The 24,762-nt window shown below is 34.0% G+C and overlaps 1 protein-coding gene across 3 annotated transcripts in view; it reads left to right on the top strand.

Moving 5' to 3' along the window:
* Pi3K59F (phosphatidylinositol 3-kinase 59F) overlaps positions 1-20,774 on the top strand; it is a 57,815-nt gene extending 37,041 nt beyond the window's left edge. For 2 of the 3 annotated variants that reach the window (XM_072530523.1, XM_072530525.1), the window contains 8 exons: positions 7,021-7,474; positions 7,960-8,103; positions 9,846-10,135; positions 10,656-11,006; positions 12,439-12,655; positions 12,881-13,220; positions 16,018-16,245; positions 20,291-20,774. In XM_072530523.1, coding sequence (XP_072386624.1) covers positions 7,021-7,474; positions 7,960-8,103; positions 9,846-10,135; positions 10,656-11,006; positions 12,439-12,655; positions 12,881-13,220; positions 16,018-16,245; positions 20,291-20,294 — 2,028 coding nt within the window. In that variant the 3' untranslated portion in view covers positions 20,295-20,774. Of the gene's footprint in view, positions 1-7,020; positions 7,475-7,959; positions 8,104-9,845; positions 10,136-10,655; positions 11,007-12,438; positions 12,656-12,880; positions 13,221-16,017; positions 16,250-20,290 lie in introns of those variants that run through there. The other variant, XM_072530524.1, reaches the window with a different exon arrangement.
* The last annotated feature ends 3,988 nt before the right edge of the window (positions 20,775-24,762 follow it).

Here is a 24,762-nt window from a genome sequence, read left to right as displayed (position 1 = left end):
GTGTTTCCAATCTAAATGGGTCACACTGTATGTATATAAATCTTTATATAATATATATAATATTAAATTATATATACAAAAGGAACATTTTTATATTCGAAAGAGGAAGAGAGAGAAAATATATCTTCTGTCTCTTTCTTACACTACAGTTCGTTGAATTTTTGCTAGGTAAGTACGTAGCCAGGTTCGTTTTTATCAGTCTTGAAATACGACACTTTGGATATCATTAATTCCTTAGTCTTGATACACATTGCAGATGCTTCGTCAAAGTTAAAAAAATCTATCCATGCTTAGCACTCCGAATGGTCTTGATGGTCTGGCTGATGTAATTACGTTTTCCACATCTTTAAAAGTTTGCATTTTTGCTACCTTAGATCTCTTTTCTATAACTGCGGAGTCCCTGTCTGCTGCAGAAAAGCTGTGACCAGGTACCAAGATCTTATGCTCTACAGACTCAAATAGGCCCAAAGATACTATGTAAATGTACAAAAAAACCAATATGTTATATATGTTTTTTCTTGTAAGCCGGCAACATACCTGTATGTAAGACTTGCAATATACAGGAAGCCACCTGACTCCCTCCTCTCCCTGATTGGCCCTCATGCCATACACTCATAATACCGTCATTGGTATCGGTAATATGAATATTATCACATTTTAAAAAAAAATTATATAATGAACGATAAATTTCAGCTATATAACACTTCATGGAAGGGAAAACGATTATACACACAACAATAATAATATATTAATCGTGGTTAAATATAAGAAACATTTGAGTATTTACTGATTACAAATTTAAAAAATGTTAAAACTGTTCTCCTGAAAAAGTAAGAAAACGGACATAGTGTCGTTTACCTCCGGGTACAGAAACATAATTTGTAATCATTACGATTTTTATTTAATTGATTCTTTATTTTCGTTTGAAGTGATTTTTATCAAACATTCAAAATAACAATTTTATTTTAAAAATTTTATTAAACATCTGGAATTATTTTCAAACAAAAACAATTTTATTTAATTTGTAATGAAATCGTATATGAATTTTTAATACATAAATAAACAGGACGGACATATGTTTGTATCGATTTTTACATAACGTTAAGTATGTTTGTGGGTTAAAAACCCGATACTTTTTAATTGATGCTTCCGGTTTATGTCGAGATTTTGTACAATAGCTCATTAAAATCATGATCTCTTTAGAAATTATCTATAAATAGTAAGTCTTAAAACTCGCTTGTAAATCAGCTCCATTATTTATGGAATTGGCTGTTATTAAATGGAAATTCATGTGCAATATCGTAACGTAAAACCTATTTTTTAATGAAAATGAAATAGTAATAAATATATTCTATATATAATATATATTATACTTCCACTATTTATGATCATTCTTATTTTTTCAATTAAAGAAGACTGTAACAGTACGTTTATTTCAGCTATTAATAAGGTGTAGGAATTTTTGTGGTGTATGTTTTATGTTGTATAATTTCTAAACCGAAATTTCATGCATTTTTGGTCAAAATTATTTTAGCTACATTCTTTATTTAAAATATTTTTTACTGTGGCATCCAGATTCTTGGTAAATCGAGTTTTTCCGTTCCCCCTCTACGGGTTTTAGGGGGAAGCCAGGGGTAGAATAGAATAGAATAGAAATATGCTTTATTGTCACTGAAAATTGTACAATTTTATGGACAAAGCTTACAAAAAGTCAAAAAATAACAATAACAATTTAAAATTTACTAAAATTATATAAATCGTCTCAGTGAGGCGAGACCTATCCATCTGAGGCGTGAGCACGCCTCAGATGGATAGGACATGTAATCAGACGAGAGGAAGATGCCATAGTCAGAAAAGTTTTTGACCGAAGAGGGCCGATCGGACAACGAAGAAGAGGAAGACCGAGACTTAGGTACCAAGACAACCTAGAAAATGATTTGAAGTCTATCGGAATTAGAGCATGGAGAAGAGTTGCCAGAGACAGGGGCGAATGGAGGATTGTTCTGAAGAAGGCTTTGGCTCATAAAGAGCTGTAACGCCACTGATGATGATGATGATATAAATCGTCAATATCACAAAATAAAAGATAATAAAATATACAATCCATTGCAAAATTTAAATAAATTGCAAATTGCATAATAAAACCTTACGAAATAATAAGTTTAAGTTGCTGCATTCTTCTTCTTCTTCTTTAGATGCAAATCCACTAATGGATGTTAGCGATCACATTTTCCATTAATTCTCTATTTCTTGCAATATGTATCAGAGATTGTATGTCGTTAATCCCTGTCCATTGCCTTATGTTTCGGAGCCAGGACATTTTCTTGCGTCCCATTCCTCTCTTGTCTTCAATTTTACCCTCGATTATAAGTTGGAGGAACTGGTATTTTTCATTTCGCATGATGTGACCTAGATACGCCGTTTTCCTTTTCTTGATGGTTTCGAAAAGTTGGCGTTCTTGGTTTATTCTTTTAAGGACATCTATATTTGTGATTTTCGCTGTCCATGGTATTTTTAGGATACGGCGATAGAGCCACATTTCGAAAGCTTCTAATCTGTTTATATCCCTCGTTTTGAGTGTCCACTGTCCAGCCCTCTACGCCATATAGCAGCACTGACCACACGTAGCACTTAGTAAACCTTAGTCTCAGTTGAAGATCGAACTCTGAACAAGTCAGTACCTTCTTGAATTTTACGAAAGCTTGTCGAGCTTGCTCAATGCGACATTTTACTTCCCTGTCCGATGCCCAGTCTTCAAAAAGCCACGATCCCAGGTATTTAAATTTACTCACTCTTTCAATGGACTTAGTATTCAGTGTTATGGTGGAGTTTTCAAGTGCATCCAAGTTTCTGGAGATGATCATAAATTTGGTTTTTTTGGTATTAATCTCTAATCCCATTCGCTTACTGTATTCTCCGATTATAGTGACAAGTTGTTGAAGATCGACTATGTTGTCACAAATTAAGACACCATCATCAGCATATCGTATGTTGTTGATCAGTACTCCATTCACTTTGATTCCCATCTTTGCATCCTCCAGAGACTCTTGAAATATGGCTTGCGAATAAATGTTAAATAAAAGAGGGGAAAGCACACATCCCTGTCGAACGCCCCTTCTTATATGTATGGGTTTGGATATAGAATTGTCTATTTTTAACTGTGCCGTTTGATGCCAGTACAAGTTTTCAATGCATCTTATGTCTTTTTGGTCTATATCAACTTTCTTGAGGATCTGCATTAACTTGTGGTGTTGGACACGATCAAACGCTTTTTGGTAATCTGGTAATCTAAAAGTTGCCGCATGTGATATCCAAATATATATAAAAATACTTTATTTGCTTGTACCTAAACGTACTGTAATTTCTTAGTTATTCGTTAAGAAATTCTTCCATAAATAAATAAATTCCTATCTATCTGAAAGTCTTTCAAATAGATAGGATTTTGTCAATTTACTGAACTTAAGAAAAGAAGTTGTATATTTAAGTTGCAAAGGGAGATGGTTGTATAATTTTTTGCCGAATATAATTTACTTTACCTAAACATACAACATCCTTTTTTAAACTTTCATTTTCATATTCAATTGCTTGCAATATTAACAGTTTGTCCTACAATATTAAAAATCTGTCTAGAGTCAAGTTCAAGAGATTAATTTATGAGCAGTTGTTAGCTGAACAGTAATTTAAAAATTTAAGAATTAAAAAAAATAAATAGTTTATAATTTATAAATTTAATATGTACTTATTATTTTTATGTTTTATTGTAAATACAATTTCATTATTTAGATATAGTCTATCTATCCTATTTTCGGGGGGTTAGGTGGAAGAGCAGTTGTGTGCCGCTATTGCACAGTGGTACACAAACTGAATCTCGCCCTACTGATATTATATTTCATTGTAAAGAAAATTTAATCTGTTGTTAATAAAGACATTTATTATTATCCAGATTTAGCCATACGGCTCACACTCCCTCTAAGGGGAAAATTCACTCATCCCAGATACCTACGGTATCAAAAGGATTGAGCTCTGGTGGGACTCTTTCCGTGTTATCGAGCCCTAGGTGACTTGGTATGTTGGAGTATCTCCCAAAAATTTTCGTACACATCTGGACGTCGCGAGGAGTACAGCTTTCTGTATGGCCTTATAGAGATGTTCATTTAGACCCAGCTGTTTTATGTTCTCTAGCAGGTTCTTGGGAATAACACCAGTAGTAGACAGAATAATAGGTACTGTCTGGGTACTTTCCATTCTCCATTGTCTCCTGATTTGTATTTCTAGATCTCTGTACTTGGCGATCTTTTCGTTGTATTTAACACGTAAATTATTGGTGTTGGGTATCGCCACATCAATTAGTGTTGTTTTCCTAGTAAGTTTATTAACTAGTATGAGATCCGGTCTATTATGCGCCACTGGTTGGTCTGTGAGCACAGTGCGGTCCCAGTATAGCTTGTAGTTGTCATTTTCAAGCATTCTATCAGGGACGTATTGATAATAAGGAAGATGGTCGGTTTGGAGAAGTCCCAGTTTGTCAGCTAGTTCTTGGTGGATAATCTTTCCTACTGAGTCATGACGTTCTTTATAATCAGTGCCGACAAATGCCTGGCAGCCACCGGTAAGATGTTGGATGGTTTCTTGGGCTTGGCATCCATATCGGCATTTGTCATTTTGGACTTGAGGATCTTTAACAATATATTTCAGGTAATTTTTAGTTGGAATAACCTGATCCTGAATGGCAAGTAGGAAACCCTCAGTCTCGGGAAACATCTTTCCTGATGTCAACCAATAGTTCGACGCTGTATTGTCGACATATTCTTGGCTGATCTCATTAAGATGTCGCCCATGCAGAGGTTTACTCATCCAGGCGCGCATTTTGTCTTGCTTAGTCAGGTGGTTTATGCGCATTTCTTGTTCCCTCAGTTTAAGCGGCGTCGTATCATCTACTGCGCAAATTGCTCGATGTAAAGTAGATGTCTCAGCCTGTACCTGAAAATAAGTTCTTAAATTAGCAATTTGTTTATCCAATTGCTCACCTATATCCATAAGTCCTCTTCCCCCTTGATACCGCGGTAATGTTGTTCTCTCTACTGCACTACGTGGATGATGTTTTTGCGCCTTTGTGAGAAGTGTTCTTACTTTCCGCTGAAGACCCTCTATATCCGTTTTTGACCACTTTATAATACCAAATGAGTAGCTCAGCGCGGAACAGGCGTACGTATTTAATGCCTTAAACAAATTTTTACTGTTAAGATATGACCGATTTAGTTGTCTTACTCTTCGCACGAACTCCGAAGTTAGTTCAGTTTTCATTTGTTTATGGTCAATTTTCCGCGCTTGTTTTACTCCGAGATATTTGTACATATCATTTTCACCCATTGCCTCGATGTTTTGGCCATCTTGCATTATTATTATTATTATTATTATTATTATAATATAGAGGTTAGAGTTAGAATCAAGTGATTTTTGAAGTAGCTTCTGCAATGTGTTATTCTACTGAGGTCAAAAATATACCGTATTGCTCTTTTTTGTAATTTAAAGATAACATCAGATTGGGCAGCTATACTAAAACCCCAAAAAGGAAGGCCATATCGAAGAAGAGACTCGAACAAAGAAAATAAATATGTTATTTTGGAAGATGCTAAATTGATTTCCTTCGAAACAAATCTTATTAGGTACATAGTAGGCTGAGGCTAGTTTCTTACTTAACAAATTGATATGAAGGGACCATTTAAGGTTGCTGTCTATAAAAATACTGATCTGGCTGTTATTAAGAAGCAAGGGTTGAAGAGCTCCTTTATAGGATAATGCTACTGTCTTATCCACGTTAAAAGAGAGTAAATTAGAGTCGGACCAGCTTTTTATTTTAAGTAGATCAGAAGTTATAATTGCATGAAGAGTTGCAATATTAGAGTTCCTCCAGGTGATACTGGTATCATCAGCAAAAAGAAAAAATTTTCCATCGATTTTTAAGTTAGACTGTCATTTATAAAGATAAGGAAAAGTAGAGGACCCAACACTGAACCTTATGGTACTCCACATACAATGTTTTTGTGACTAGAGTCAGTATTATTTGCTCTAATTGTTTCCTATTCCTCAAGTAAGATTGGAACCAATTCAAAGGAGTGGTAAACTTGTTTCCATATTTTTGGGGTCCCAAAATTGATATTCTTAGCAAAATTCAGCTTGTCCGTATGATTTTTAGAGGTTCAGTGGATTTTTCGTCCCTGACGATTGGAGTACTCCATTAAACTGTAAATTTAATTTCAGATTATACCCTCCATAAAAGAAAAAAAAAATCAACCTACGAGGAAAGCACTTATTATTATCTGCTGGTTATCAGAAAACACGGAAACAGCGTAAGAGAAGCAAATAAGAAATTCAGTGTTTCTAGGGATGTGCTACAAAACTATCTTTCATGGTCGAGGTGCCAAAGAACCACAACATATGGGTTCAGAATCTATTTGAACACCAGCAAAAGGAAAAAACTTGTTTGTCTTGTTAATTAATACGGTAAAGACTGGATTTTCTTGAAAAAAAAAACAGGAGTATATAATTAAAAGCAGTACCCAAAATAATTATGCCTTTTTACAAATGAATGTACGAATGTGAATCCATTTATAAATGGTCATTCTAGTCAAAAATGGAAAATTAATTTTCTAAAAGGACACCAAGAAATGTCTAGTCCTTCAGAACCAATCAGTAAACATCACCATACTTACAAAAGAGTATATTCAAAAATGGTTCACTGAACCTCAGAAAAAGAGAAAGAAATGCTAATTGTCTTTAATGCCTGTCGAAAATTAGGCTTATCAGTAGTAGTTTTTCCATATGTAAGACCTCCACATATGCAAATGGCGACCTTCCTCTATACTGATCAGGTTTTAGGGTATGCTTAAATTTGTTAAATAATACACCGCAATAATTACTTACCGCTTTATTTCAACTTCTATATAGGATATGATTGGACCACTTTCGGTGATTGTTATATACCATTCATTATATCAGTTATTTTTTTATTGTTTGCAGGAAAATCTTGTCGAAAGCAAACATCACAAACTCGCCAGATCTCTGCGAAGCGGCCATTGCGATAAAGATGCCAAACCAAACGCAACAATGCGCGACATCCTCAACACCATCGTTTCCTATCCCTCTACCAAAAACCTTTCCAACGAAGAACAAGATCACGTCTGGAAGTACCGCTTTTACCTCAGCACCCAGAAGAAAGCCTTGGCGAAGTTTTTGAAGTGCGTCAATTGGAATCAGCACAACGAAGTACGGCAGGCTCTACATATGATGGAGATGTGGGCTCCGATGGACGTGGAAGATGCGTTGGAACTGCTGAGTCCAAATTTCGCGCATCCCGCTGTGCGCAGATATGCTATTTCGAGGCTACAGCAAGCGCCTGACGACGAGATTATGTTATATCTCTTACAGTTAGTACAGGCTTTGAAATACGAAAATTTTAAGACCATTCAGGATGGTAAGAAACATCATTTAGTTTTAATGTAATCTTTTTTTTTTAAATACACATTGTGGACGGAACAAGTTTTTAAAGCATTAACCTTCTTCGTCATGTTAGTTTCCGTACTCTGCAAAATCTTCCGACAAAGTTTATATTTTAGCATTTCAAAATATCAGTTAACCTTACAGTTTCTCGTTATTTTGTTATGTATAATTCGGGAAAATATTGTGCTGATGTGTATTTATACCATCAGTAACCACCAGTCTACCATGCTTTAAAACTAAAATATGGGCGAGCTGGACATGATGAAAGACATGAAGGTAGACTAGGGAACAGAAAGATGAACTGGAGATCATATACCGCAATCAGATCAAGAGATTAGAATCAAATTGTAGTTCCAATGTGAAAAACACAACCGAAAGACGAATGGGAGGGCCTACATATATTCATAATAGGAATAAATAATGGGTTAGAAATATATAGATAAATCACACTTTTTTTAGGTTATACAAGGATCTCACCAGGTCGCGACGCTTACTTTCTTACAGAAGATAAAGAAGCGCAGCTAGAGAAGAAAGATAGTAAAGAGAGTAACAGCACCATTACTAACGAACCTTTGTTGCACAGATCTTCAAGCTACAATCAAGGTATGTAAAATGTTTAATATAGATATAGTTGCGACCATAGACGTAATCAAAAAGATACTATTATTATTAGATAAATAAGTTGTGCATGTTCAAGTTTGAATTTGCGGGTTTTGGCATGGTGGATCTCAATTTTTACGTTACCAGCACAATTTTGTATATTTAGAGGCTCTAGGTTAGGTACATTTTATATCTGTGTGCTCCTCAATAATCTGTTCTGGAGTTCCTTAAGACATACCAGTTTGAGAGTATATGTACACAGGTTTCCTCTTCTATCTCACAGAATATGTATCCTTACATATCTGTTACCTTCAATGATTTCAGGTGCTTTCTCAGGTGACAATAGCCTGTGAGTATTCCTGTTAAAACACGGAGTTTTTTTTTGTTTAAATTAATGCTATCTTTAAGTCTTCTGTGGTTATAGTTTCCTAGAAGTATTGATTTTCTCATTCCTCGAAGTCTTCCCAATGTTTGGATCTTTTATCGTCTACTTCTCTTTCGATTTCTTCCAGCACTAAGCTGCTACTAATTCCGCTAAGCATTTCCATAAAATTTTGGAGCTTTTCACTTGATAGATGCTTAACATTTTGTCCAGGATTTCTAAGTGTTTAGTTCTAGATCTGCATACTCCTATCCCAGTTCGTTCTGCTGTTTAAGAGCCATCTGGGTACCATTTCATGTCATTTTTATATTATCAATCTCAGTGACGCAAAAAGATTGATAATATTTTTCGGTGTTATTAACATTTACGAGGGGAAATAGAAATGCTACACCTTCTATTCAATTCTTTTAAAACTGTACCATGTTAGCGGTGTCAAATGTCCTTCCTATATATAGAAAGGTACTCCAAACTATTTATTTTTTGCTGAATTCTCTATTCATTAATTACTTGCACTAATGGGACTTCTACATACATGTGTAGATATCTCTGTACGAGAATATCTGTTGTTTTATCATTATCCCCAGCTTTTTCTATAATTTCAAAGCAAATGTAAGGCCAATAGGTCCTTACGAGGCACCACTTTTATATTATGAATGATAATCGCTGTGGTTTGATGGCTATTGGAGTGAGAATAACAATGGGAAAGAATTTTACATGAGCTGGATGATGGAAGCAGTACGAGGTTTTTGGTGATTTAAAAAGCTTATTCAGCTTGTTAATAGTAACCGCCATCACTTTTGTTGAGACATTTGGAACGTTTCTCTATCTCAGTGGGTTTTCGAATTATCCTATGAATTTCTTAAACTTCTTTTGAATAGGTAATTTTGTCTTTAAAAGATCGGGTATAATGGACAAAGGAAAAAGTGTGGAAAATGTTCTTCATGCTATCTCATTTGAGTGTTTTAGAGGATTGTCCTTGACAGCTTGAATGTAAGGAGAAAATCTTCAGAATGTTCAGTTTGGTTCATTCTTTGGATTGAGTTATTGTAGTAGATAGATATTTGTAATGTCTGTTTTAAAAAGTTAGCCTAAGTTGTAAAGGTGAACGATACGAATTAGCATGGGAGACGGTGGAGTTAGTCTAGAATTCATACATGTTGTTGATATTACTATGATCAGATATCAGTATAAATATCAATAGAATTCATACATGTTGTTGATATTACTATGATCAGATATCAGTATAAATCATATCAAATAAAAATTATAATAATTCAAGAAAGGATTTTCTAGTATCTTATTAAATCCTTCTTTTCTGCGATGGGGAATCCATACATATATATCGATTTCTCTTTCTTTGTAGATACTATTCTAGCTGATCAAATCGCCGCTTCTAACGTCAACAGCGTCATCGAAAATCCAGAACAAAAACCCAGCGGTATTCCAGAAAACCTTCTTCAAAATCCCATAACTGACAGCGGAAATACAGACACTTTAAGGAGCCATATGAACGACGAAGAAGAGGTCCAAGACCTGGCCTCTTTCCTAATTCATAGAGCCTGCAAGAATTTCAGCTTAGCTAATTATTTTTATTGGTATTTATTGCTGGAATGTGAAGATCAGGATACTAATCTACGGCAAGATGTTGCTGATGTAAGTTGTTTCCTTTTATATATAATTCAATATTACTTTCTAAACAGATTGTTTCCAAAATTTGTCTCCAAACTATTAGTCTTTTATATTCTAAAGGCAGAATATTTTTAAAAAAGTTTTGTACAATCTTTTCCTTATATGTTTACTCGGTAATGTCTCGTAAATAAAATGTGTGATCTTCTTAAATATAAATCTTCTTTTTGTAACAGTTTTCCTGTAAATATTGTATAAACTTTTGCAGTTTGAAATATTTTTTCATGACAATAAGTCCAATATTGAACTTATTAGCTGCAATATATTATTTAAAATCTCGTTTTCATCTTCTTTTCTGGTCTCCCTCTCTCCCATCCCTATTTTTTCTGTTGTTTTTAGATCGTTTCTCCTTCCTAATCTCTCCCAACTTCCCACTTTATCCGTCTCATTTCTTTTTTTCAATCATTCATTTTTTCTTTACATTTCTCTTGTCTTCACTTTCTCTGATTCTTTCTGAGTCTCTAAATTTTTTATTTTTTATTTTTAGGAAGCAATTAGAAACATGTACCTTACTGTGATGAAAACCTTTTCGCAAACCCTCGCACGTGGCTCAGATTCGATGCAAAAGAAACGCCACATTCTCACCAAACAACAGAAGTTCATCGACAAACTTGTTAAATTAATGAAAACAGTTTCGAGAGAGAGCGGGAACCGCAAGAAGAAAGCCGAAAAGCTACAGCAACTTCTGGCCGATTCTGACAGTTTCAAATTCAATTTTTCGAAATTCGAAGCCATACCTTTCCCCTTGGATCCGGATGTTATGATCAACGGCATCATTCCAGAGCAAGCGAGCTTGTTTAAGTCGGCGTTGATGCCTTCTAAATTGTATTTTAAGACGGTAAGTAATAAAAAAATAAAAGGGTAAATGTTTTGCTGGGACCATTGGTCATACACCAGTATGTATATTTGTAAAATTATCAGCTTCTTGTACAGAAACACATTCATTCTAATCTAAATCAATCAACGATAAAAAACTTCGTCCAGAGACTCGCCAGAACATATTTTTAGCACATACTAGACTTAGGCCACGGTAAGTAGATATTCTTGCAGAAAAATTATATGTAGAATGATATTCCGTCCAGAAAGGAGCTGTAGTATTTTGTTTTCGTGTTCAAAGACACTGCTTGTGTCATTTGTCGCAATTTACTGACAAAATTTCTAAACTGTTAAATAATTTTTCGTTAAAATTGCTATAAAATACACAAAAACTGTTATGTGAGTGTAAAACACCAACAAAAGTAACATGAATACATTGGTCCAACATGCTATCACCTTGAATCATCACGTGTGTCAAAATGTATGCATTTATCTAAAATTTATCTAAAAAAGCATTCTTGAAAGTATTAACAATTTCTGATATTAGTTATGTATGTCAAATATCTATTTGCTGTTAATGCTCCACCATCAATCACCACTAACTCTGTTCGTGAACCCAAACATATACCTCTCCACACCGTAATTGACCCTCCACCAAGAGGTTGAGTAGTATTAAAATTAAAAGGTGCATTTTGTTCTCCTTGGCGTCGATACATTCTTTACCTAAAGGTCTAAGAATTTTACACAACAACGGATCTCGTCCCTGAAGAGAATTTGACCCCACTGCTTATCATTCCAATTTTGATGTTCTCGACCAAATTCTAGTCGCGCTATGCGATAGTGTCTTTGGAATTTGGAAGCTTTTATTGGCACATATGACTGATAACAGCTTCTTTAAGTCTTCTCCTTACGGTACGCTCACTTATGGTAGTTCCATTGTGGGAAGTTTCATCATACTTGCCCTCTTCTTCTTAATTACTCCCGGGTTTGTCTCCAACGATACGCTCCGCTGGATGTTGATGCTGATTTACCAAACATTTGAGGAACTTCCTTGTACGTTCGACTATGTTCAACCATTGTCATTAGGTATTAAGTCAGTATTAGTTAGTCTTTGCAATAAAAACACAACTGACTAAAACAAATCTGAAGAAAAACGAGTTCAAACAAGCCCAAACAAATTAATTAATCAATTAAAAACAAGTTAGTACTTCTTATCAACATATAATACTTCTTTAAATTTAAAATATACCACAAACAAACGAATAATTTGAAGTTTTGACATTTAAAACTTCAATTGTGGCGTGAAACATTCAAAGCTCTCTAGATATAGTGCTGGATAATTAACCTGTTGCGTTTATTTTGCACCTGAGTCTAGGGGACGGTGGCCGTGCAGAACATGTTTTCGGAGAAAAACTTTCCTTTTTAATCTTAGTAAACATGTATTTCTATTTAAGGTTGAAAACGAGGAATATGTAGCAATATTTAAATTAGGAGATGACCTAAGACAGGATCAGTTGATATTACAGATGATCACTCTAATGGATAAACTGTTGAGCAAAGAAAATTTGGATTTAAAACTAACGCCTTACAGGGTACTCGCTACGAGTACGAAGCATGGGTTTGTACAGTTCATAGATTCTGTCACAGTTGCAGAGGCTTTGGCCACAGAAGGTAATATGAACTAATATTTTAGATAATTTAAAAAACCTAGGCGCAAATTTAAGAGTATTCTTCGTTCTTTAAATATCGTTAAATTTTTGTTGATTCAATAAATTCTGATGGCGATGAAAAGTCTAAAACAATCGATCTTTCATTTTCTTGTTAATTTCTACTCTCATATTTTTGTATACAACTTTTAACTACAGCAATCTTATAAATTAACGATCTATATTATAGGTAGCATACACAACTACTTTAGAAAATATCATCCCCAAGAAAACAGCCCCTACGGTATAGCCCCCGATATAATGGACACGTACGTTCGCTCTTGCGCCGGTTACTGTGTGATAACTTATCTCTTAGGTGTCGGAGATAGACATTTAGACAACTTACTGCTAACTAGAGATGGCAAGCTATTCCATATCGATTTCGGATATATTTTGGGCAGAGATCCGAAACCTTTACCCCCGCCTATGAAGTTGAGTAAGGAAATGGTTGAAGCCATGGGCGGAGTTCACTCTGAACATTTCCAACAGTTTAGGAAGTTGTGTTATACTGCGTTTCTTCATTTAAGAAGGTAAGCTAATTTTATGTATCAAACGCTTTATATTATTAACACGTTGAACGCCTATGAAAAAATTTCAAAATTAGAAAAATCTGGTATTGGACATATTATGTTACAGTATTCTATAAGTTTAAAGATTTAATTAAGCACAACGTGGCTTAACCAACTTTATTTAACTCCAAAAACCAATTAATTACAAATATCACAGATTCTAATTACATTAATAATTATCGCTTACAATCCGCACTGATACAATTCAATTCGCCAATAACTATCTACAGCTTATTTCAAATCGAGTGGCAAGCCCTTCCACGAAATAGTTAATCACGCAGACAATAGAATATCTATGGTCAGACCCATGCAGTGGCGTTGCAATATTAAACAAATTAAATTATTTGAAATCGTACTAATTACAAAATTATTACTCACTTAAATAATAAATGGAGTTTGATTGTACACAGATTGTTTTACCACCTTGCAAGGTTACAGCAAACCAAGTCGCTGCTCAACTCCTTATGAATGGAAGAACTACGAACCGACATAAGGACCCAAACACTAGAAGAAGATTGGATTCGGAGACAAACCTCCTAGGAACTCCTTTTACACTAAACGAACACGATGGTATGAACAGGTTAAAAAACGGGAAAGCTGCATATATGCATCTAGGCCAAGGAGCAAAAAACTGGATCTTGCAACTTCATAACATGTGCTGCAAAGTCTGCGAAATTCCAAAATCATGAAGGAAATCTAAAGTAATAGCCTTGTTAAAACCAGGAAAGGACCCAGAAAATCCCAGTAGCTACAGACCTATTTCGCTGTTGTGTCACTTTTTCAAACTATACGAGAGACTCATACTCGCCAGAATAGAAAAAAATGTCGACAAGCACCTCATCCCCCAACAAGGAGGATTCAGACCCGGCAAATCTTGTACCGGTCAAGTCCTCGCACTATCAGAACACATTGAAGAGGGCTTTGAAGAAAAACTTATAACAGGGACTGCTTTCGTAGATTTGACAGCAGCCTATGACACAGTAAGGCACAAAACATTGCTCCGCAAATTATACGACACTCTCAATGACCACCATCTGGGTTAGGTCGTATATTCCTTACTGCAAAACAGACGTTTTTTCGTTATGCTGGAGGGTAAAATAAGTAGGTGGAGATTTAAAAAAAAATTGCCTTCCACAAGGAAGTGTTTTAGCACCAATGCTCTTCAATATATACACAAACGACCAACCTACGCCAACCGAAACCAAGCACTTCCTCTATGCTGACGATCTTGCAATATGTGCTCAAGGAAATAGTTTTGAAGAAGTGGAGGAGAAACTCGAAACTGCCTTAAAAACAATGACAGCGTACTACCTGCAGAATTCCCTGAGACCCAATCCCTCTAAAACCCAAGTCTGCGCTTTTCACCTTCGCGCAAAGTTAGCCAAGCAAAAATTCCAAATTGCGTGGAATGGTAATACATTAGAACATACAAACCAACCTAAATATCTTTGAGTAACTCTGAACCGGTTCCTCACCTACAGACAACATTGCATAAAAACGAGAGGGAAAGTAACAACTAGGAACAGCATACTCAGAAAGCTTACGGGAAGTAAATGGGGTGCACCTTTTGGCGTTTTAAGAACAACGGCATAGGCACTGTGTTTCTCAACAGCTGAATATGTGGGGCAGATCTGCCCACACCAAACAAGTTGATACTGCGCTAAATAGACATGCAGGTTAGTAACGGGGTGCATGAAACCAACGCCACTCTCAAATCTATATAAAGCAGCGAGTTTTACAGAACCCTCAACACGCAGAGGCGTTGCAGAGCACATAGAGAAAATTAAACAGATCGCAGACGAGCGGCATGCCTTATACAAAGCTCGAACACCACGAAAGCGACTAAAATCCGGGAAAAGCTTCCTTGGAACAGTGCAGGATGAACGGCCTGAGTATTTTCCTCTTCCCCAGGTTCAATGAACTGGCCAGTCCCTAGACGTTAAAACGTGGAAAACTATGAATAGGATAAGAACGGGAGTCACTCCAGTAAAATCTAACATGGCAAAATGGGGAAAAATAGACCAAGATGATGTGAACTGTGACTGTGGAGAAACACAGAATATGGAACATCTTCTTACATGCAGAAACTGTCCTCATGGATGTACCCTCGAAGATTTGTGGCTCGCCAACAAAGATGGAACCGACGTAGCCCGATACTGGGCCGAAATTTTATGAATGACATGTCCGGACACGATAAAGTAAAGTAAGTAAGGCCTTCTTCTTTAACACCTTGTACATTTATTATTATCATCCATAATCGTTAGTGGCGTCGATTGACGAGACTTTGTTCGGAACGGAACTTTGTTCCCATTGGTTCTCAAAGAAAAATTGACAGTTGACAGACCAAGAAGAATTAACAGTTGACATTAGATAAGGAAAAGATGCAGAATTGACAGTTGAAAAATGGTTCCGATCTTGGATAAGGTTCATGCTGGGTCAGTAATGCAGATTCAACGCTTACCGACAGTGACGTCACACTGTCTTGCCCAAGTGCCCCATACTCTGCTTAACTTAGTCAAAAGCTTTTTCGTAGTCGATAAATCCAATATGTGTTATTATTTAAAAAAAAACAACAAATATTGTAGATAATTTAACAATAAAAGTCAGATATTTATCATTTTTTGCTTTCAAGTAAGAATTCTATTTTTTTTACAGATTTCTCTACCTACTTTTTTTATTTTTTTTTTCAAGTTTCCAATAAAAATTTCGCATTTTTAACGCGTATCTTTTTACTATATAATTACCGATTTATTTTTAGACACGCAAACTTGATGCTCAATTTATTCTCCCTAATGGTGGACGCAAGTGTACCGGATATAGCTCTAGAACCCGACAAGGCTGTTCGTAAAGTTCAAGACAAATTGAGGCTAGATCTGGGAGATGAAGAGGCTGTGCATTATATCCAAAACCTGATCGAGACTTCAGTTACTGCTATAATGGCGGCTTTCGTTGAACAACTACATAAAATTACTCAGTATATTAGAAAGTAGGTGTATATAGTATATAAATTTACGAAAATTTCAGGAGAATCCCATTAACATATTTATTATTGTTTATTTTATAGCTAATTTGTTCTCTATGCACTCATTTAGCCTCTCGCACTTCTCCACGCTTTCCTCTATGGAAATCCCGTTAATTGATATTCCATCTTTAATGTCCTCCAAAGCTAATCTAAAGACTTTCTTCTCCAAAGAGCTTCTCTTAGAGTAAATGTTGAATAACATAGGCGACAAATCATATCCCTGACAAACTCCTCGTAGTATGCTAAATTGTTTATAATACTTGTTTTCCATTTAACTTTACCTTTTTGTTGCTTAAATAAGTTGACGAGGATTCTAAGATCATATTCTCGTTGATTTAAAGATATCTATGAGTTTTTCGTGGTTTTCTCTGTCAAATGCCTTTGTAAAGTCCAAGAAACAAGGAAAACGTTAATGTTCACATCCCCAACTCTTTGCATCAGTAGCTATATGGTAAAAAGTGACTCTTATACCAAAGCCGTTTCTAAAGGCCAACTGAAATTCGTCAAGATGCCGTTCTAAAATAGGATAAATTATTTCGTGCATATAATACAGAAATACCTTTAACTCGTCATAAAACTTATAATTCTGTAGTCCTCATATCACTTTGCTTGTTTTCTTAAGTAAAGGTATAAATATGGAAGTAAGCAAGTTATCAGGTAGGTATATATCCATTCTGGTATATAGAGTCAAAAATCATTGCAAAGGATCTATATAGTCATCCCCATAAGCCTTTGAATATCCCCGCGTATTTTATCTGGACCAGGAGACTTATTTTCTTTAATTATTTGAATAACATAAAGTAGAATTTCACTATTTGGGAGATTGATTCATCGTTTAAACGCTGAATATCCTCAAATTTAAATGTACACAGCGGCCCTCGAAAACTACCCGTTTTCTCAATTGCAATTTGCTTTTTATCATAAGAAATTACACAATATATAAGTAGTATATTTATTTGTGCTTCTCTATAGAAAAACTGATCAGGAGTTGTCGTACAGTGTAGCCAATTCTTGTTCACAAGTAGTAATTATGGTCATACAAAACCTGTATTCTTCCAGGCAGCGATTATTACCGTCATAAAAATACCAAAAAACATGATTTTTTCAATAGTAAAAATTAAGCACAAAATTGTAATTAAATAAATTTTATTTATATGTTCCGATTCGTTACATATTTAAATTTATAAAATAAAAATCGATATTTTAAAACAATATTTTTCAATCGTTTGGCAACTTTGGAATTAGCGACGGAACTCCGTTTCAATTCAAATCCACAGAAAGCCGTAAAACTAGTTTTTGTCGAGAGAGTGCCCATCAACAATAGTTCATTTACATTGGCGTTTCTTAGGGTAGGGCATGTGTTGCATTTTGTGAATATATTTTATGCGATAAGTTTGTGTTATTGATAATACGAGTGATATCGTATAAACAAACGTATCGACAAACGATAGTTTGTCGTTTTATAGTAAATTTTTAGTTATATTCTGTGATTATTTGGTTTGAGTTTTATTGGAGTTGGACGAAAAACCGAGTTGTTCCAAGAGAAGACAGCAAAATTTTGATGTTGATTCCAAAAATGAAATGCCGCAAAAGAGACGGAAAATGTTAACGTCCGAAGAGAAGGTAATAATACGAAACGTTTATGAAGGAATTGTCGGCAGAAAAATGGAATTAAATGTTAGCCAAGCGGTCGACATTTGTAGCAGTTTAACAAAAGTATCCGTTAGCTGTATTTATCGTGTACTTAAAAATACATCGGAAAATAAAAAGCAAGAAAAAGGTAAAACTAGAGGTAGGAAAAGCATTGTTTTGGATGACGAGGCAAGGAATATTTACGTCGAAAAATTCATTCATTTTATTTTCGGAGTGAAATTCCAACATTGAAAAATATTTCTCAAGAGCTCGAAAACGATGACTCCTTACCCAAGATATCTCGTAGAGTCTTAACCAGGACCATGTGTGAAATGAACTTTCGATATGTAAAACTCAACAGAAAAAGTATGCTATTAGAAAAAAATAAAATTATTGTGTGGAGAAGAAAATATTTAGAAGAAATACGCAAAATTCGCAGCACTGGACGCAAAATATGTTATTTGGATGAAACCTGGATTAACGGAGGTTGGAAAAGGTCATACAGTTGGAAAAGTTTGGCAAGATTTAAATGTCAAAAGTAAACGCGAAGCATTTATAGAAGGCTAATATACAGGATTAAAAGCTCCATCGGGAAAGAGACGGCGTTTAATCGTCAGCCATATAACTGATATAAGCCATATAAGTGATACAGGGTTTCTTGATGATGGTTTTCTTCAATTTGAGTCGAAAAAAACAGGTGATTATGAAAGAAATTGAAAGGGAGGGTTCAAGAATGGCTTACAGAAAAGGGGATTGCATACGAAGAATCAATGCTCAAAATTTAGCTACTTGACATCTCACGGTTAAGGAAAAGTGAATATCTTAAATGTGCTGTAGATGAAACTGCAAAAGATTATGGTGTCAAAGTTCTGCGTCTACCACCTTATCATTGCGAACTTAATCCCATTGAACTTATCTGGGAGCAAGTGAAAGGAGAAGTAGCACGCAATAACAAAACGTTCAAATTAAACGAAATTAAGAAACTTTTGATTCAAGCAATCCTCCATGTAACTCCAGAGAAATGGGCTAAATGTATAGGCCACATAATTAAAGAAGAACATCGTATGTGGGAACTTGACACTCATATCAAAGTTTTACTAGAGCCAATTATTTAGACAGCGAATAATATTTTCTAGTAGTTTAATAAGAACATCAGCATAAAAAAAACCAAAAACAAAAAAAAACGAGAAGAACATAGTAAGTGTGTATAGTGTTTGTGTTTAACATTATTTTTATTTTGTTTTTATAGAATTTTATTTTGTTTTGTAGGATTTTTTTTGTTTTGTTTTATACTGTTTAAGTGTTTTGTTTATTTTATTTAATAAGACAATATGGCTCTTGGCGAACACCCATTTAAAAAAAGTATCGCGCCACAAGACATACCTCTGGGGTGGTTTGGAAACTGTCTTAAAATTTGTTTTAAAAAAATTTCATTGTGTAACTCTTTAAGGACGGGTCACGTCAAAAGACGTTTTAGCGTAACTTCCGCGACAGCCGGTTGGTATCAGTAAACTTTCTGCAAAATTACTTCTTTTTTATAGCTTTTTGTTTGTGGCATTCTGTTTTTTTAGGGGAATGTAGGGAATGAGCCACAAAATATTTATTCATATGTTTATTTATTGACGTTTCGATCTCTATATCCAGAGACCGTTTTCAATTATACAAATGATAGTACTATTTATTTTCTATGGCTTTTCGCTTGTCGTTCTGTATTTTTAGAAATAATTTTGGGAATAAGCCACAATATATTTATTCAAATGTTTAATTTACGGACGTTTCGATCTCTATAAAGAGACCGTTCTCAAACATACAAATGACAGATATATTTATTTTTCTATAGCTTCTTGTTTGTGGCATTCTGTATTTTTAGGGAGAAGGTTGGAAATAAGCCACAATATATCTATTTACATGTTTAATACACTGACGTTTCGAGCTCTATTCCGTTTTTAAAGATAGAAAAAAAAAAGAAAATAAACAATATAAGATTATAAAAATATATAATAATAAACAAATAAAATAAATATAACTATCATTTATATCTTTGAAAGCGGTCTTTGGATATAGAGATCGAAACGTCAGTAAAAACTTGTAAATAAATATATTGTGGCCTATTTCGAACATTAATATTTGAAAAATAAAATATAATTAACGTTAAAATAAAAGTAAGTGCACGTCACTGGATTTCTAAACGGCTTTCCGCATTTCTGGGACTTTAAACGATGAATCACTCTCTCAAATAGTGAAATTATACCATAGTTTATTTTTTATATATACAAACCTAGTCATTTTAAAAATTATTTAAGAATAAATTCTTCTAATATTGCTAATATATCTGGAAACATGTAAAATATTGACGAATTTTGTTTTTCTTTTTTAGTTAATACAATCGCTGTGAGGATTTAATAGGAAATATACGTATGTTAAAAATATATAAAACTAACCGATGGAAGATATCTCATCGATGTCGACCGAATCAAAAAACCATTAGGAGTCGGCATTTTTATTCTACCAAACATAAACCATCACTAAGGATACGGGCATTGGGCTCTATGGATGTCATATTAGAAAACGGCTGCGAGTATATACCTCATTTTAAATATGGAAATGCCCTTTTGTTCTTTTTAGGGTAACGAAGCTGTTGAACAAGGAAAGGCGGGACAGTAACTTAAGTTTTTCCACTGAATAAAAATTATATAATTTGCAACTTGGGTTACCTGATTTTTATATGCTCTATTATTGTTATATATTATATAGCATGAATATTATTTTACTTGTGGTTTATATAAAACGACTGAATTATGAACTAGATGTAATAAATTATTTTTGTTTAAGATCCTAATAAAAACAAAATTATTAGTCAATAGATACTCAGTAATTTGTATTTATTGCTATTCAGAGTAGCCTTTCCCACTATGCCTTTTTTGTATCCTTTCCCTACTCATTCAAGAAACTTAAAAGACAACGAAGCGAGTTTTATTATTGGTTCTTGACAATTCAGTGTAAAAAAAAACGGGTGTGGCAGTCCAGTGGGACTGCCGGTAGAAGTTATACTTCTATACACGCGTTCTCCGTTAAAAATTTATATAGGAGTCAAACTGCACAATCATTACATATGTAATGCTATAGGTAAGAGAGAGCAGAAAGAGAAAAATAATTAGTTATATAGGTATATGGTGCATCGTTTGCTGTATATAAACATTTGACCTGTAATAGGAGTATAGTAAATGAAGGATTGTATCAATATTTTAATGAAAATATATATTTTTATTTTTATATATGTATAAAAGGAGTTGAATGCAAAAAAAAAATTTACACATACTCTGCAGTAAAATTCATTGTTTATTTTGTTATTAATATAAAAATTACAATACAATAAATACACTGCAACATAATTCAATATAAGAATACAATATAAATTAAAATATAATATTCATAAGTATTTAAAACTGCCAATATACATAACTTACTTTACGAAGATAAAAATAAAAAACCAACAACTCGGATTAGGTTGTAAATTTTCATTTTATTTTAAAATTTATGTTTTTTGCGTATATTACATATATTTAATAACATTAACGTGAGGTTTTTAAATATTTCAAAAATAAAAAAGAAAATTCATAATTGGGATTCGAACTCACAACCACCAGCGTATGCTATGAACCAAACACGTAAAGGATTTGCCAATTAGACATGACACTAACGGATTTCAAAATTGACAGTTCTCGGTAAAACAGTGATTATTTTGAAATACAAAAGCCTAAAATAATTATAAACGTTTAATTTTAAATAATACAAAACATATCACATAAATTATAATATCAATACATATTATATTATATATAATATTATATATATATATATATATATATATATATATATATATAATATTAAATATATATACAAAAGGAACATTTTTATTCTCGAGAGAGGAAGAGAGAGAAAATATATCTTCTGTCTCTCTCTTACTCATTATCTTACATATGTAATGGTTTCACAGATTCACTCTCATGCAAATTTCCAACGCCGACCGTGCGTATAGAAGTATAACTTCAATAACTGGGAAATACAGAGTTGGAAGTCAAAGAAATAAACATGCAGCAGATACATTTTGTAATGCTACAAATGTTCAATACCATAACCATATCAATTGAATAATAATATCTACCAAAATTCATAGACCAGACGATTTTAGATCACTTTTAAACAAAATTGTTCTAATTTGGAAAAAAATATTTGAGGTAAGTTGAGATCTAGACAAATAAAAAGTGTCAGATAAAACCATACATGGGAATTTTAGCCATGGGAACAGTGAGAAAGTATCGATTAAAAAATTTTAGAAGATGATAGCTCTCTGAAGAAAAAAGGAAGGGGGTCGTTTTGTTCAAGAAGTGACAACATTAATAAAATAAATGTTGTGAAATGGTTTAACAATAAAACTTGTTGTCCTAGTTGTCCTTGTTGCCCAAACAAAAGGTATGATAAAAGTCGGCGAGCAAAAATTGAAATTTTTTTCCCTCTCTCATAAAACACACTACAATTCTCACACGGGTGGAGTAGATCTGATAGGCATGCTGGTAAGCCTTTACAGAATTCCCCTAAAAACTCGTCGCTGGTACTTCTTCATATTTGCACAAATGTTTGATATTTGTATAAATAACGCATGGATTCTGTATAGAAGGGATAAAACGATTTTACAATACACGTTCAAAATATTTTAGACAGTGCATAGCAGAGACTCTAACAGCAAAGGGCAGAAAAAATAAGTGTTTGCCGAGCGAAACGAAGAAATTAAAAAAATTAAAAAGTGCGTTCTGCCGAGACCATCAGAGGAAATACGATTTGGTAAAGTTGATTATTTTCCTATTTATGATACCAAAGGCAGATGTAGGTATTGCAAATCAGGAGGGACACACTGGTCATGTTCAAAATGTTCTCTTAGATTGTGTTTAGTAAATGATAGAAATTGTTTTAATTCTTTTCATAGTAACCCATAAGTAAGTTTTACAACAGTTTTGGTTGTTTTTGACTAGAATGAAAAATGAATATCTTACTTTTTGCTTCCATTTTTTATTAAAAATCTAGTTCTAAAGTTTATTCATTTAGCAAATTCCCATCTGTAAACATGAGCTCGTGTTAATATTCGCCCTCTCATTCGTCAAGAGGCTATTAAATTTATTGCCTTAAGCCAGACGGATTCTCATGTTACAGATCCAAACTCCAAAACCAAATTTCAAGAAATTCTTACACTAATAGTTTCAAAAGTAAATATTTTTAAAAATCACATAATATACCTCAGTACGACCCTTTTTGGCTTTCACGTGCGTTTGTTGACGGATGGGAATATGTAAAACGAATGTAGTTTAGTACTTTTAGTTTCTGCTTTTATTGTGGGGTTTCACCTACAATCTTAGACTATGTTTCTTATAAGATACATAATAAACTTTTACAATAAATTTGGATATTTGACTATATATCTTGTGGAATACACTCCATATCTCCCTTATTTATAAAAAGAATAATATAAAAATGCCATGTGATATACCATATCACACTACCTAAACAACAATTTCACAAAAATTACTGTTATATTAAAAAAAGTCGATTTCGGGCTATATCGTAGAACGTTTTCGGACTAACAAGTCCTTCATCAGTGTATTCACCAGGTGTACGTGAGTCAAGCCACTAAATATTTGGGTAAAAACCCTTAAAATGGTACAAAAGTTGTTATTTGTTACATATTTGTTAAAAAGTTGGTGCGATGTTAAAGTTTTTAACAGATCCCTTGAGTGGCAACGTAAGACTCACACTTGGGGGTTGCTAGCACTGAGACAATATCTCTGTATGGGCTCTAGATGGAGAGCCCTGTTCAAAGCTGGCCGCAATGAGAACGATGTCATCTGCAAGCTTTCGTCTACATTAATGACATTTTCGTTCAAATCTATTGTTTTACGGGCATATTATTCTAGAAAAGTTGTAAACAATTTGGGAGATATGTTTCCTTTACTGTACGCTTCTTTCAATACGAAAGGTCGCAGTAACATCATGTAACAAGACTTACACAAGCTATAGCATGTTCATAGATATATTTGATGAGGGATATGTATCGGTGGTATATTCTACATTAAATTAGATAATAGAGCATTTCACTTTGGTTGACCGTGTCAAATGCTTTTTCAAAGTCGACAAAGACAAGTATCAAAGGTCTATTACATGCAATGTTTTTTTTTTCAATTAATGACTTGATGGTTTGCAAATGACCATTTGTTCCGTATCCAGTTCTAAATCCTACTTACTCACAAGGTTGATGGAAGAGTCAACCTATTAGTTATTATATTCATAAACAAATTATATCTGTCAGATAACAAGCCAATAGATGTATAGGTCTTCGGCTCCGTTATATCTCCCTTAATTAAGTTAATCCAGAATATTTAACATCTCACCTGACAAGACGATGTACGGTGGACGCCTACGCAGAAATGCATGGCACCTTAAGAAGAAGAAGATATCTCCCTTTTTGTGCATGACTGCTATAACAGCTGTATTCCACTGAGACAGTGTAAATTCTTTTGAAAGACATGAGTTATATAACTGTACTAATGCTTTTAACACTGTCTTTCCTCCTGCTTTAACTGTCTCAATAACAATTTGGTCATCACTAGCAGCTTTATTGTTTTTCATTTAATTTAATAACAAAGACTTCTGCAATAGCTATTTCTGGAATGTCTCTGAACCCACATTTTTGACTCAACTTGATGCCGTCTTTCTTAATTGTTTCTCTATATATTTCCGTGTAAAATTCTTCAATTATCTTAATTATCTTGTCTTTATATGTTATTATCTGTCCATTTC

Source organism: Diabrotica undecimpunctata, chromosome 4, assembly GCF_040954645.1.
Source record: "Diabrotica undecimpunctata isolate CICGRU chromosome 4, icDiaUnde3, whole genome shotgun sequence".
In the NCBI taxonomy this organism is placed as follows: domain Eukaryota; kingdom Metazoa; phylum Arthropoda; class Insecta; order Coleoptera; family Chrysomelidae; genus Diabrotica; species Diabrotica undecimpunctata.
This window is presented reverse-complemented; position numbering and strand designations above follow the sequence as displayed.